Genomic DNA, 16,966 nt, shown 5'->3' on the forward strand with positions numbered 1-16,966 from the left:
TTATTATTTGAGATTTTATTTTATTCTTTGGAATATCTTTTTAAGAGGATTATAATCCTAAATCTATATAACCTATCAAATAATAATCCATATAACTTATCAAATAATTAATCTTAGTTATAACCTACATTAATATTATATGGTCTACCAAGTTGAAGTTACTTCCCTTTTATTAAAGAGGGGATAAGTCAACTCTTGTAGTATAATGAAGGGCTATATTAATCTGTAACCCCAGAAGAAAAAAATAAATTATATCTGTAGCCCTCTTTATTTCATATTTAGTTCTCTCTTCTCTCTTTGTTTTTTTTCCTTAGTTATCTTTTTTTTTTATGTTAACTACAGAAATGCCATTAGACACAAAATTATTTTATCTCTTTATAAAATCGATGATATGATATCAATAACACTGTTCCGGCCAATAATACTGTTCTGGCCAATAATACTGTTCATCTGAGATTGTCAATTTAATTATGTATTCAGTTAACATGATAACAAAATATATATATATCAATAAGTTTACGTGTTACATCAAATTATATCGCGATATATTTATCAATAATGTGATAAACTTATATTTATCGCAGTAACTCATTTGTTATATCATATATATAAATAACGAGTTACATACAATATAGTATTTGTGTGATAACTATTTGATCAACATGTTAACAAATAACAATTGTTGTAGCGTAAAAAATCATATATTATTTGTTAAATGTATAATTATAATGTTTTAGTAAGAACATGATTATTTATTGGATTAACACGATAACAATATATATACATATAAGTTTATATATATCTTGTTAAGTCTTTTTCTATCGTGATAAGTTTGACAAAAATGTTCATGAAATACGTAAGTAAAGATATAGAATTTAATTATGTATTTAGTTAACGTGATAACAAAATATATATATATCAATAAGCTTACATATATATCGTGTTACATCAAATTATATCGCGATATGTTTATCAATAATGTGGTAAACTTATATTTATCGCAGTAATTCGTTTGTTATATCATATACATAATATAATGAGCTACATACAATATAGTATTTGTGTGATAACTATTTGATTAACATGATAACAACTAACAATTGTTATAGCGTAAAATTTCATATATTATTTGTTAAATGCATAATTAACATGTTAAAACAAGTTATCATATTAAAGTTTAATAATTAAACCATGGATGCACTGGATCCTAACCAANAATCCTAACCAACCCGATCAGATATTAAACAGCCAAAAAAACCTATGAAATCTGGTGATGAAAATAGCATCGCAATTATCTCATTCTCAGTTTTTATGAGTAATAATTAAAAAAAAAAGAGTATCACATATCTATGAGGACCACTACCGTCATAATATTCAACCATCACAGCTCCTCCGTCGTCATCTCTCTGCACAATTCCAATCGAAATTGGAACCACCACCGAGATTTGAACTCGTCACGGCCACCACTTGGCCTTGATCTTCATGGAATCCAAATTGTACCACCACCATGTCACCACATCTTCGCTTGATCTTCATGGAATCAAAATCGGAACCACCATATCAACCTTCTCTCCACCACAAATTCAAATTCATGACCAAAATAACATAGATGGCAAGAGATTATGATTTATTTGATGCTAGTGATGTTTTGCCGGAGAAGACAAACACATAAAAGAAAAATAAAAAAATATGTTTGAGGGTGTAGTTATCTTATATTCATGTATGTATATGTCAAATAGTATGTAGGAAAGAGAACTAATTATTAGATTATCTAGGGGTACAAATTCATATTACTCTTGTTTCTTTCCTTTTTTCCACTATTTGTTTTCGCGTGTAATTCTTGTATTCATATAGCTAGGAATCTCTAAAATATCCAATAATTTAAAACGGATCGAGACAGGTTTCTCTGTTCGAACTATATCATGGCTAATAGGCTAAGTCCATTCCCTACAAGTATATATAAAGAGAAAGAGAGTGACATTATTGGATTGTATATTTTGTTGATACATAATATAAGGGCGAAAGTAATTATAAATGGATTTTACTTTTTGAAACCACTAGCAGCAGACAGCACAAACCAAAAAGCTTATCAACTAATCTAAATTAATAAATTAACAAATTAATTTATCAACTAATCATGTAGAAGAAGTATCATTTCTTTTTGTTGTCTAAGCATCAAGATGACGAAATGATTGTAGAAAAAAGGTGAAGTATGGAGAGAAAAGGTAGGACAAAGAACACGTTAACCAATAGGAGTAATCATTTTACGAAGGCTGTGAAATGGTTTGAGTTGCAAAGTAAAAGTTCCAGATTATTAAATTGATCTCGTTATGTTTAGTATTACGAGTCGAGTTGAAAGGAGCATTGCTTTCGAATATGTAATTTGGACCAGTTAAAAAATAATTTAGACTTATGAAGTTAATCAAATGAACTTTTGAATGTAAGAATAAATTGTAAGGAAATAAAATTGTGTGTTATTTACAAGATTTTTTGTCTTATTAAAATAAATATATGTGTTCATGGGACCACCACAGTTGTCTGATCGTCGAATCAAAAATCAACACAGACAAATCAACGGCTGCGATTAATTCGGAGTGTATACCTATTCCCCACTTAATCTTCTTTTAAGTGTGTCAGTGAAGCAGAAAGCTTCCAAAAAAGCTTTAGCCAAACAAAAATGGCAGAACTTGTTCCTTATTATTACACTCCAGGGATCGTACTACTTGTACTTCTTCAAACCATTCTTCTCTTCTCCATCGCACGTGGCGATTTACCAGGCACATGGGAGCTCACTGTACAAGACGCCGGTATAGCTTCTATGCACACGGCGGTGACCCGTTTCAACACCGTCATCCTTCTTGATCGAACTAACATCGGACCGTCGAGGAAAGCTCTCGACCGTCATCGGTGCCGGAGAGACCCAAACGACGCAGCTCTTAAGCACGACTGCTACGCTCACTCGGTTCTCTTCGACCTCGCTACTAACCAGATCAGACCGCTGATGATACAAACCGATACGTGGTGCTCGTCAGGTCAGTTTTTATCCGACGGTTCGTTGCTTCAAACGGGTGGGGATAAAGACGGGTTTAAAAAGATTCGTAGATTCGAACCGTGTGACCCGAACGAAACGTGCGATTGGGTGGAGCTTCAAGATACCGAATTAATAACCGGACGCTGGTACGCTACTAACCAAATTTTACCGGATGGTTCGGTTATTATCGTCGGTGGAAGAGGAACCAATACGGTTGAGTATTACCCTCCACGCGAAAACGGCGCCGTTCCGTTTCAGTTCCTTGCTGACGTGGAAGACAAACAAATGGATAATCTCTATCCGTACGTTCATCTCCTCCCTGACGACGGCGGTAACCTCTTCGTCTTCGCCAACAGTCGCGCTGTTAAATACGATCACCGTATAAACGCCGTCGTGAAAGAGTATCCACCGTTAGACGGCGGTCCGAGAAACTATCCGTCGGGTGGATCTTCGGCGATGCTAGCGATCCAAGGAGACTTCGCCACGGCGGAGATACTAATCTGCGGCGGAGCTCAATCCGGAGCCTTCACAGCGCGTGCGACCGACGCTCCGGCGCACGGGACCTGCGGAAGAATCGTTGCAACTGCGGCGGATCCGGTTTGGGTGACGGAGGAGATGCCGTTCGGGAGGATCATGGGGGATATGGTGAATCTACCGACGGGAGAGATTCTGATCATAAACGGAGCTCACGCCGGAAGCCAAGGATTCGAAATGGGATCCGATCCGTGTCTTTACCCGCTTTTATACCGACCCGATCAACCGATTGGTTTACGATTCATGACATTGAACCCAGGAACCGTACCGAGAATGTACCATTCGACGGCGAATCTATTACCGGACGGTCGAATCCTTCTCGCCGGAAGTAATCCTCATTATTTCTACAAATTCAACGCCGAATTCCCAACGGAGCTACGGATCGAAGCGTTTTCTCCGGAGTATCTTTCGCCGGATCGAGCTAATCTCCGACCCGAGATCCGAGAAATCCCGCAGATCGTTCGGTACGGTGAGGTCTTCGACGTGTTCGTTACGGTGCCGTTGCCGGTGGTGGAGATAATTCAGATCAACTGGGGAAGCGCGCCTTTTGCGACTCATTCGTTTTCTCAAGGTCAACGGTTGGTTAAGTTGACCGTTGCTCCGTCTGTGCCTGACGGAGTTGGTCGTTATAGGATTCAATGTACGGCACCACCTAACGGCGCCGTTTCTCCGCCTGGGTATTATATGGCGTTCGCCGTTAACCAGGGTGTTCCTAGCGTGGCTCGCTGGATACGTATAGTTTCTTGATTGGTTGAACCTGGAGATATTTAAAAATTTTAATCATGAATTTTCATTTCTTAATCAAGAACTAATTAAACTACACCATGATGTATTTATCAAAGAAAAAAATATATATACATAATATAAATATTTTCATGGGAAAACCATCCTAATTTGATCTATTAGTTTTTATAAATTCATGACCAAATATATAAGAACAAAATTTTCTTAGTTTCGTTCCGGTTTAGGGAAAAAATATTCACTTTAATAAATTTGTAATATGCATATTCGATAAATTCCAGATTATTTATTTTTATTTTTTTGGTCAAACAAATTCATATTTTGGAGTTGAATAATAAAAGTAGTCGGAGTATGGTTAAAATATTTCAATTCGAACGGTTTGGTACATACGAATCTAAAGTAAAGCTGACTATGAACCACACAACAAAGAACAAGAAAGGGTTATCATGTGATGTGACCTAATTAACCAATAGCGAAGTTACGTAAACTTGGACGTGTTACAAGTCCCTGTGGCTGTCTCAACGTCATCATCACCACGGTCAGCAACAACAGCGAAACCGGGCTGCACACTCTTGTAAGTGTATTTCATGGCCACCATCACAAAGAAGCACATATTGGCACCGGTCAAAGCGGCTAGCATCCAGTAAAAGCGGTCCAAGTGGCTGCTATTAAGGTCTTTCCCAAACCAGCCCTTCCCGGAAATTTCCTCGGCTAAATGATCACTAACCGTTATCAATAGATTGTTGGCAAAGCTAGCCGCTCCAAGCACGCTGAGGTAAAACGCTATGCCTAAGCTTCTCATGGAATCTGGTACTTGGTCGTAGAAGTATTCTTGAAGACCCACAAGTGTAAAAGCGTCCGCAACTCCTAAGACTAAGAATTGAGGAGCTAACCATATAGCACTCAAGGTCATGGTCTTACTCATGTGATGTTGCTTAGTATAATCCAATCTTTTTTTCTCAACTAGAGCAGCAATGATCATGGCGATTAAGGAGAAAACCATGCCGGTCCCGATTCTTTGTAAGATACTAATGCCTCTTTCGTTTCCTGTGGCGCGTATCAAAAGAGGCACGAGGACTCTCTCGTAGATTGTTACGGTGATGATTATGGAGAGAGCTACGAGAGAAAACAATGAAGCTGGAGGAACTATGAAGGTTGTCCCGATGATTCGTCGGTCCATTATCATGGCTTGTTTAATGAATAGTGTTCCGCTTCGAGTGGCGCATACTCCAAAGGCTAATGTAAAGAACCAGATTGGAATCATGTTGATGAGTAGCTTAACTTCTTCCACTTTTGTAACCGTTGCGAGTCTCCATGCACTCTGCTTCTCAGCTGTAGTAGTGTTCTCGTTTTGGTCCTCGACAACCGCTGCTTTGTCAAGAAATCTGCAAATCGAAGCAAAATCATTTATATATTGGATACTAAAGATCCTTGGGATTGGGTTATACTTGGATATTAAGTGTTCAATCTGGACTCTGGAGAAACCAATTGAAAATTGATAAATAAACCAAAAATAATCCTACTATGTTTTATTTTTATAGGGATTCAATTTTTCTATATCCAAAACAAAAAAAACAAAAAAAAAGTTTTTATACACCTGACCGAATTAAGAAATCGAACCAAAACTTAACTTAAACCACGACTAAACATCCGAGTTGTATTGCACTTACTTAAGACTCTTTGTGCTGGAGAGAAGCCGGCCTTTAGTATACTCTTCTTTAGTTAACTCATGAAGAAGAGAAGAATCACTAGGACAAGAAAGATGTCTTTTGGCAATGGCCGCGACAAAGACTTGCAACATAGGGGTCAATGGGCTACCGGAAGGTGCTCTATAACGGTAAAACGGTTTACCTATAAGGAAGATAAAAAACGAAGTAGCCATAACTATTGTGAGTATGATACCAGCCACACCCCAACCAATCCGGTCTTCGACATAGACGATTACAGTCACCGCGGTAAAAATACCAGCGCATAGACCAGCATTCCACCAGTTAAAGTAAGACATTTTCATCTTTCGTTCTTGGGAATGGCCATCTTCGAATTGGTCAGCTCCAAAGCTCTCAAGGGATGGCTTATGACCTCCAGTGCCTATGGCGATCAAGTAGATTGCAATGAAGAAGGCTATCTCGTGGGCTTTCCTTGGCTCAACACACATATTTTCGTGACAAGGTTTCAAACCCGGTATAAACCAAGATAATGTTAACAGAATCAAGCCCTGTAATATTGTACATTTTAAAAAATTAAGACAAGAAACAAGGTATGCAAACCATCAATTATAATAGGACTAATGTGTATAAAGATATATGAAGTTATAAGAGCTGGTTTTGATAGTAGGCCAAAAGTACTACGGAGCAAAATCGACAACAAATAACAATTTTCTGTTGTAAAATATACACATATTATTATGAACAAGGTAGATATATATAATTTTGAACAACGCTCGTAATAGTTTTGCTTATAGTTAAAACGGCTTTAACTGAGAGTATACAAGAGGTGCTACTACACAAGGTTTCAAAAAAAAAAAAAATGTATATAAGGTTTATAAAACGGTCGATACTAATAGTTTTCGAGTATTACCATAAGATAAACGGTGGTTGCAAGTAGGACAGTTGCATAACGGCCGAGATAAGCATCGGCGATGAAGCCTCCAAGAAGAGGCATCAAAGCAGTGACACCAGACCAGTAGTTTGCATTTTTTACAGCCATCTTGAGATCTTGGTGAAGTATGGTCGTCAAGTAGACCACTAAGTTCGTGGAGATCCCAAAGTAACTTAGCCGCTCGCTGAATTCGATACCTGTACACATAAACTAAACCATAAGATTATTATGTAATATATAATAGTTCACAAATAAAGTTATATATATATATAGGATATAATACAAGAATCTCTTTGAACGTTTGATATGTTTACCAATGATGAAGAGTGCAGCTCTCCAAGCTCCGGTTCTAGACCGAAGCGGAATCTTTCCTCTACTATCGGTAGAAGAATCAAGAACCCATTTTTGTTGATCGTCGTATGAATCTTGAAGCTCTGTATCAACCTTGTTGTGCTCCATACTTTTTTATGTTAATGATTGGGAGAGAGAAGGGATTGTTGCTGAGTGCTGTGTTTGTGGAGAAGCTTGGTCCTCTTATATAATAGATAACATTCACTATGTTTGTCTATTCCTCTATAGTGCTTTCCAAGATCCTTTAAAACGGACACGTTAGGTTGACAAATAGAAGACACATAATTTAGAATTCCTCAACTTCTATTTCGATTTCTTTCTAAAATACAAAAATGTATATACATAAAAAAAGCTAAAATTTAATTTCAGACGACGTTCTATTTTATGGACTATTAATTCCAAAGTTTATACAATAATACAGAGAAGAAAATGATTGTGAAGTTTTGATCTAAGATAAGTACAAATTCTCAGTGAGATGTGGTGCTCATCTTTTTCCAATTAATCGGTCGTTTTCAGATAATAACTTGTGTGACTTTGTGGGCCTAAAAAGAGTCACATAAATAAAGTTGACAAGTCTGAACTCTTATGATTAAAAAGAGAGTCAAATAGATTTACCAATCAAAAAGAGATATACACAGAATAAAACCTCATATTTGATGAATTACAAAGATTCCATGCATGAATTTCCCATGAATGAAGGTGATTTACTAAAGTTGAGATGTGATGACCAATATTTTTATTTTTGTTCAACAACTTTGAGCTATTTCTGAAGCTAAAAATGATTATATATATACAACTGAAAGTGAATAAAGTTACACTACTAACTTTTAAAAATTATTAGCATGCATTTTTCGTTGAACATATATTTACAAGAATCTTTATTTCCTAAGGAACCTTTATGTCATATATATGGATTTGATGCATACAGAATAAAGATTCCCTCGTTGGGTCTTTTTCGAAATTTCTCCCTCTTGGCTACTACCAAAACTCAAGACATTAATAGCGTCTTACCCAAATGACAAAATCTCTTATTCAAATTATTCCAAACTACCAGCAGTTTTGTCCACAGTTTTCAAGATTCTGGATGAACCCTTCTTGTAGCCCTCTCAGGATCTGATCCTCAATACCAACTCTTAGAGGTTTTTTTTTCTTCTATTTGTCATATGTTACATCATTACTAGATGATACTTTTTTTTTTTTTGGGGTCATATATATGTTTCATCAATCATCATTACTGAAGAATTTTTTTTTCATTCAGTCAGTTACAAATGATGATATTATCATTCACGACGATTGAGTCTAAGTCTTTGCAACATTTAAAAACACGACTTATAGGATAAAATTTTATACGCACCACAATGATTCACGGTAGAATAGAAACTTGTATTTACATCATGTTTAGCATGAACATACTATAAATTATATATGAGACCACGAAAAACAAGTATACATGCATCACGATTAAACCTTCGGTAAACTTGACTTCTAAAATGTATAATTAGTAGTATTTTTTTTATAATCGAATCATAGAGTGTAGAAGTACTAAATAAACTTTTTAAATTAGTTTTCATTCAATGACACAACAATTTTTCAGGTAAGAATTTTTATTTTTCAATTACCTTGATCATCTGTATTCATTAATTAAAAGCACAAGTCCTTAATTAGGTAATGTTACCTTAAAAAATAGCACCATTTATGAACTCCCATACGTATCTATCTTCTTTAGATCATACCTAAAATATCAGCAAAAAAAAAAAAAAACATTATTGTGTTGAATATCGTTTCACATATACTCCATCTGTTTTATATTACTTATCATTCTAGGTGATTTCACACATATTAAAAAAACAATTTAATTTTCAATTTTACCCTTCATTAATATATTATTTCATTTATTTTAAGTAATTAATAAGTTAAAGGTGAGGGATAAGACTGAAAATATGATTGATAAAGTTGCATTGTAAACATAAAACGACAAGTAATATGAAACAAAAAATTTCCTCTAAAATGACAAATAAAAAAACCGGAAGGAATATATGATATCATCTATTTAATCGTGCTTTTAACCACTACTAGTTACTACCATATATAAAAAGAAAAAAAAAGGAACACAGTTGAGCATAATCATACAAGTCTCCAACTGTAACAGTAATTATTCTCTATATATTAATAGATTTATTATTGACAATTATATATCAAATGTTGATATATATCAAAAGCTTCATTTAGATTTATTATTTACAATTATATGTCATTGTGTTTAAAAAAAAAAAAAAAAACAAATGTGTTATTCTTAAATATTTTATTACAGAACTTTATTCATATATATTAATTAATTTTAAGCTTTAAAATATTATATATATTAGAAAAATAATTTATTGAAATGCATGTGTAACCCACGTGGATCTCGCAAATTCAAGCAGGACGGATGCAAAGATAATGTGCGATTCAAAAATGTTTAAACCCATTGCGAGATTGCTTAGCAGACGGGTTTGACCGGGTTAACATTTTATTTAAATTATCTGGTTCATGTAATTTTAGTTTTTTTTTAGTTTTACATAATTTTATAGTTCAAAATTTTGATAAAAATCTAACGATCACTAATTTGGTTTACATTCTATCTAGATCCGCCATCATATCAATCTAAAATTTATGGTGAAACGATTACTATTTTAAACTTTCATAAACTTAAACTTGATGAATTCAAACTAATATAAGTTTAAATGTTATACTAAATAAATATATTTACAAATGTAATAACTTAAAAAAAAATTTCACTCCATGCAATAATACGGGTATTACCTAGTACTTAATATACTATACTGTGAATCAGTTCAGGGATCGCTTTATACTTGATATACTGTAAACACCACACATATTAATGCCTTAAACGATCACTATCTTCTAGTTCTAGGATGGTCAACACTTAAACAATTTTTTATTCTAGAAGGAAGAATTTATCATGGATGTGGTCATCAGACCAATCAAGTTTTATTAAATGGGTTTTTAAGTGGTTGTGGTGGCTTATTGGGTGATACATATATCAGGAGAAAGCTGTGAATCTTTAGTGGATTTGCTACCAAAACCAACATGTTTCGGTTAAAATATATATTTCAAATTGAACGGTTTGGTACACATATACGGATCTTCTAATTAAAAGCCAAACTAAGTAAAGTTGAACAAACACACACACAAAAAGAACATAAAATGGTTATCATATGATGTCCTAACCAAAATAGCGAAGTTACGTAAACTTGGACGTGTTATTAGTCACCGCTGTCTCAACGTCATCACCACCGTCAGCAACAACAGCCATACTCGGCTGCACACTCTTGTAAGTGTATCTCATAGCCACGATCACAAAGAAGCATATATTTGCAGCGGTCAAAGCGGCTAGCATCCAGTAAAAGCGGTCCAAGCGGCTGGTATTAAGGTCTTTCCCGAACCAGCCCTTCCCGGAAATTTCCTCGGCTAAGTGATCACTAACCGTTATCAAAAGATTGTTGGCAAAGCTAGCCGCTCCAAGCACGCTGAGGTAAAACGCTATGCCTAAGCTTCTCATGGAATCTGGTACTTGGTCGTAGAAGTACTCTTGAAGACCCACAAGTGTAAAAGCGTCCGCAACTCCTAAGACTATGAATTGAGGAGCTAACCATATAGCACTCAAGGTCATGGTCTTACTCATGTGATGTTCCTTAGCATAATCCAATCTTTTCTTCTCGATTAGAGCAGCAATGATCATGGCGAATAAGGAAAAAACCATGCCGGTCCCGATTCTTTGTAGAATACTAATGCCTCTTTCGTTCCCTGTGGCGCGCCTCAAAAGAGGCACGAGGACTCTCTCGTAGATTGTTACGGTGAAGATTATGGAGAGAGCTACGAGAGAGAACATGGAAGCTGGAGGAACTATGAACTTTGTCCCGATGATGTGTCGGTCCATGATTATGGCTTGTTTGATGAAGAGTGTTGTGCTTTGAGTGGCGCATACTCCAAAGGCTAATGTAAAAAACCAGATTGGAATCATGTTGATGAGTAGCTTAACTTCTTCCACTTTTGTAACCGTTGCGAGTTTCCATGGACTCTGCTTCTCAGTTTTGGTGTTGTCGTTTTCTCGGTCTTCGATAACCGCTGCTTTGTCTAGAAATCTGCAAACCAAATCTAAATCAATTCCATGTTTGTATGCTAAAGAAATTTATATTGGGTTGGCTATATAATATATGTTCAATTTGGATAAACCGATTCAAAAAATAAACCAAAAATAGAGTCCAAATATGCGTAGATTCAGTTCAAAAGAAAAGAAAAAAAAAATCCTTTAAAAAAAAAATAATAATTGGTGTATTTGATCAAACCAACTAATTAAAATGTACCTCGGACCGAAATTGAAATAACGATCTATATTATAATGTTATTGTCCAAATTAAAGCCTAATAACCCAAACCAAAACCAAACATGACCCACGACTCAACATCCGAGTTGTAATGCACTTACTTAAGATTCTTTGTGCTGGAAAGAAGCCGGCCTTTAGTATACTCTTCTTTAGTTAACTCGTAAAGAACAGACGAATCATTGGGACAAGGAAGATGTCTTTTCGAAATGGCAGCGACAAAGACTTGCAAAATCGGGGTCAACGGACTACCGGAAGGTGCTCTATAGCGGTAAAACGGTTTACCGACAAGGAGGATACAAAACGAAGTAGCCATAACAATTGTGAGTACGATACCAGCCACACCCCAACCAACCCGGTCTTCTATATAGACGATTGCAGTCACCGCGGTTAAAATCCCAGAGCATAGACCAGCAGTCCACCAGTTGAAGTAAGACATTTTCATCTTCCGTTCTTCGGAATGACCATCTTCAAACTGGTCAGCTCCAAAGCTCTCAAGGGATGGCTTATGGCCTCCCGTGGCTATGGAGATCAAGTAGATTGCAATGAAAAAGGCTATCTCGTGGGCTTTCCTTGGCTCAACACATATTTCTTCATGACAAGCTTTCAATCCCGGTATAAACCAAGATAATGTTAACAGTATCAAGCCCTGTAAAATTTTAGATTCAACATATTAAGACAAGAAACAAGGAAAAACAAACCATCAAGTTTTGACTAATCTCAAAATCTATAGTGTGTATAAAGACATGAAGTTTTTTGTTGGGCAGAGAAGATAAAAGATATAAAGTTAGAAGAGCTCGTTTTGAGAGTACAAAATGTTTAAGTTGGTCCAAGTAAAAAAAAAAAAAAAAAGAGTGCAAAAAATTACTACCGAACAAAAACCCACAACAAAATAACAAAAAATAAAATAAAAAAATTCAAGTATATAAAAAAATATACATAAAAATGTTATATATAATATTGAACCGGTTTTGAGAGTATGCTACACAAAATTCACAACAAAATAACTAAAAACGTGTATGAATAATATTTAAAATATTGAGAAAAAGTTCGATAATATTTTCAAGTATTAGACATTAATTTTCAGACATTATTACCATAAGGTAAACGGTGGTTGCAAGAAGGACAGTGGCATAACGGCCGAGATAAGCATCAGCGACAAAGCCTCCAAGAAGAGGCATTAAAGTAGTGACACCAGACCAGTAGTTTGCATTTTTTACAGCCATCTTGAGATCTTGGTGAAGTATGGTCGTCAAGTAAACCACTAAGTTCGTTGCGATCCCAAAATAACTTAGCCTCTCGCTAAATTCGATTGCTGTACACATATATAATTAAATCAGCCATAAGTTATAACGTAAAAGAAGTTCACAAATACACATATATTTATATGTCTAATACAAAAATCTCTTTGAAACGTTTGATATATATATATATACCAATTATGAAGAGTGCTGCTCTCCAAGCTCCGGTTCTAGACCGAAGTGGAATCTTTCCACTACTATCGGTAGAAGAATCAAGAACCCATTTCTGTTGATCATCGTATGAATCTTGTAGCTCTGTATTAACCTTGTTGTGCTCCATAATTTTTTTATGTTAATGATTGGGAGTGAGAGAGAATTGTTGATGAGTGATGTTTTGTGGAGAAGGCTTGGTCCTCTTATATAATGGATAACATTCACTATGTTTGTCTCTTCCTCTATAATGCTTCCCAAGATCTTTTAAAAAGGACACGTTAGGTTGACAAATAGAAGACACATATTTACGAATCCTCAACTTCTATTTTGATTTAGTTGTAAAATATAAATATGTACATAAAAAGCTAAAATTTAATTTCAAGCGACTTTCTATTTTATGACTATTCCAAAGTTTATACAATAATACAAAGAAGAAAATGATAGTGAAGTTTTGATCTAAGATGAGAACAAATTCTCGGTGTGATGTGGTGCTCATCTTTTTCCAATCGGTCGTTTTCAGATAATAACTTGTGTGGCTTTGTGGACCTAAAAAGAGTCTAGTCGCACAAATAAAGTTGAAAATTCCCTGAACTCTTATGATTAAAAGAGAGTTAAACCAATACCAAATCAAAGAGAGATGGAGACAGAAGAAAACCTCAGATTTGATCAAAGCTTTCTATGAATTACAAAGATTCCATGCATGAATTGAATGAAGAAGATTTACTAAAGTAGAGAGAGGTGATGATCAAGTGTTATTCTTGTTCAACAACTTTGAGCTATATATACGCCAAAAATTGAATTTAACCATCCAACCGAAAGTGAATAAAGTTACATTCCTAAGTTAAAGAAAATCTTAGCATGCATTTTTCGTTGAACAAATATATATAAGAATCATAATAGATATGTCCTAAGGAACCTTTATGTCATATGGATTTGATGCCTACGGAGTAAAGATTCCCTCGTTGGGTCTTTTGGAGATATCTCCCTCTTGGCTACCACCAAAACCCAAGACATTACTAGCGCCTTACCCAGATGACAAAAGTCACAAAATCTCTTCTTCAAAATTTTCCATAATACCAACAGTTTTGTTATAAAAATTTCAAGATTCTGGATAAACCCTCCTTATATTAATTGTAGCCCCTCTAGGATCTGATCCTCAGTACCAATAGAGGTTTCTTTTTCTTCTATTTGTCATATGTTACATCATTACTAGATAATATTTTTTGTGGTCATATGTATTATGTATAAGAAGATATCTAGAAGATATGTAAATCTATCATAACCATGTGAATGATTTGTAAATATTCTATATGATCTCACTAATTAGGAAAGTAGGTTAAATGATTATTCTTATATATATGCTTGTATATCATAACGATATTCTTATGAGAGTCAATATACTATTTCCTATACACTAATGTGTTCTTCTCTCATCAACCTTCAACATGGTATCAGAGCTTTAATCGATACCCTTCTTTCTTTTTCTTTTCTTTACTCCATCTCCACCTTTCTTCTTCTTCCCCTTCCTCCATGGCTACTGCCGCTGAAACTGTTGACATCACTCAAGGTCTTCTTAACATCAATATGATGAATGTCACCAAACTTACCTCTACCAACTACATCACGTGGAGTCTTCAGATCCACTCTCTTCTTGATGGCTATGACCTTGCTGGTTATATTAACGGATCCAAAATCCCACCGGATCAGACCCTCACCTCCACTGATCCGCCAACACCAAATCCAGCCTACGCGACCTGGCGTCTGTCAGGACAAGCTCATCTATAGCGGTCTTCTTGGCACTCTCTCCAACCTCTGGTCTCTAAAACCAAGTCTGCTGCTGAAATGTGGAAAACAATCTCTTCCACCTATGCCAATCCAAGCTGGGGACATATCCAACAGCTTCGTTTGCAGATCAAACAAGCATCCAAAGGTGACAAAACCGTTGATGAATATATGCAGACCCTCACGACACGTTTTGATCAACTTGCGCTTCTTGGAAAACCTCTTGCTCATGAAGAACACAGTGTATAGGAAATAGTATATTGACTCTCATAAGAATATGCTTATGATATACAAGCATATATATAAGAATCATCATTTAACCTACTTTCCTAATTAGTGAGATCATATAGAATATTCAATATTTACAAATCATTCACATGGTTATGATAGATTTACATATCTTCTAGATCTTTTTCTTTTCAGATCTATGATCTCTAAATCTAAGCCAAGTGCTTCTTCTTTTTATCTTTCTTTTCTTTTTTTGTTAAAAAAAAAAAAAAAATTTTTTTCATCATTCAAGCTTCTTATGAGCCTCTGAATCTAAGCCAAATGATTTTTCTTTTTATTTTTTATTTTGTTAAAAAACAAATGTTTTCATCATTCAAGCTTGTTATGAGTCTCTGAATCAAGCCATAGTGCTTCTTTAAATTATTAAAAAAATAAAAAAAAATTATTTTTCAGTTTTCAAGCCGTCGATGCTTCTTCAAAATTTTATTTGTTATTTTTCAATTCAGTAAAAAAAAACAGTAAAAAAAAAACAGAACAAAAAAAAAATCGGAAAAAAAAAAATCAAACAAAGATCACGTCAGTTTACAGCCATCTATACAAGATCTAACTTAGTCACCACCAAGACTCGGAAAACAAGCTTCCTGTACCATTCTACTAAGATCAATCTCAAGCCATTAATTCCACATTTGTTTCATTACTACCTTGAGATTGAGGGGACGTATAAGAAGATATCTAAAAGATATGTAAATCTATCATAACCATGTGAATGATTTGTAAATATTTTATATGATCTCACTAATTAGGAAAGTAGGTTAAATGATTATTCTTATATATATGCTTGTATATCATAACGATATTTTTATGAGAGTCAATATACTATTTCCTATACACTAATGTGTTCTCTCTCATCAACCTTCAACATTATGTATCATACTCGAGGATTTACTTAATAAATATTTTAATCTAATAACAAATTAATTAATAATCAAGAGGAGCGAGTCCTAATTAGTCTTTGCAGCATTTCAAAAACACGACATACAGTTTAAATGATAACTTAAAATTTTACCTGCACCACATGGATTCACGATAGAAATATTGTAATTACCTCTTATTTACGGTAAACATACTAATCATTAATATATTTGACCACGAAAAACAAGTGTACGCACATGCATCACGATATAAATCTCCAGTAAACTTGACTTCTTCAATATGTATAATTTCTTTTATTTTTTAAGAAGATTTCGTGTGTAAACCTAGTGTAGAAGTAAGTACTAAATAAACTTTTCTACAACCTTTTCAATTAATTTTAATTCAACGAAACAACAACTTTTCATTATTCAATTACCTTAATCTATCTACCATATTCTTTTAAAACCACAACTCCTTAATTAGGTAAGATTACCGATTGATGTAGCACCATTTCTGAACTGCCGTACGTATCTTCTTCAGATCAATATCATAGCTAAAGTTTAGCAATGACAAAAACATTATTGTGCCGCCACATTTGAAAATCGTTTTTCAGTCACATACATATATATATATGATATCATGCATCTATGTAATCGTGCTTTTAACCACTACCACTGTATATGTTTTACACGATCGTAGTGTACTCTAGCATCAGTATAATAACTCAAGAGCAAAAAGAAGAAAAAAAAAAAAGGAAGAAACAGACTTGAGCATAATCATACAAATCTCCAACTGTAACAGTAATTAATTATAATCACATTTCACATGTCAATCCGTTAAGGGATCGGTTTATGCTTAATATACTGTAACCACCATCCAAATTAATGCCATCAAAGATCATTATCCTCTAGTTCTAGAGTGATCAATACTTACAAAAAAAAAAAAAAAAAA

The 16,966-nt window shown here is 34.6% G+C and overlaps 3 protein-coding genes across 3 annotated transcripts; 1 reads left to right on the forward strand and 2 right to left on the reverse strand.

Moving 5' to 3' along the window:
• Positions 2,561-4,450, forward strand: LOC104711969 (aldehyde oxidase GLOX-like). The gene has a single exon (XM_010428754.2). The coding sequence runs from the start codon at positions 2,678-2,680 to the stop codon at positions 4,310-4,312; it is 1,635 nt and encodes a 544-aa protein (XP_010427056.1). The 5' UTR covers positions 2,561-2,677; the 3' UTR covers positions 4,313-4,450.
• On the reverse strand, positions 4,639-7,442 carry LOC104711971 (protein NRT1/ PTR FAMILY 5.7). Its single transcript, XM_010428757.2, has 4 exons — positions 7,219-7,442; positions 6,884-7,101; positions 5,977-6,521; positions 4,639-5,691 (listed from the first exon to the last, which is right to left on the reverse strand). Exons 1-4 carry the CDS (start codon positions 7,361-7,363, stop codon positions 4,785-4,787), a joined length of 1,815 nt encoding a protein of 604 aa, XP_010427059.1. The 5' UTR covers positions 7,364-7,442; the 3' UTR covers positions 4,639-4,784.
• On the reverse strand, positions 10,319-13,220 carry LOC104711970 (protein NRT1/ PTR FAMILY 5.7-like). The gene is made up of 4 exons (XM_010428756.2): positions 13,076-13,220; positions 12,737-12,954; positions 11,744-12,288; positions 10,319-11,400 (listed from the first exon to the last, which is right to left on the reverse strand). Exons 1-4 carry the CDS (start codon positions 13,218-13,220, stop codon positions 10,500-10,502), a joined length of 1,809 nt encoding a protein of 602 aa, XP_010427058.1. The 3' UTR covers positions 10,319-10,499.

This window comes from Camelina sativa, chromosome 9, assembly GCF_000633955.1.
Source record: "Camelina sativa cultivar DH55 chromosome 9, Cs, whole genome shotgun sequence".
Classification (NCBI taxonomy): domain Eukaryota; kingdom Viridiplantae; phylum Streptophyta; class Magnoliopsida; order Brassicales; family Brassicaceae; genus Camelina; species Camelina sativa.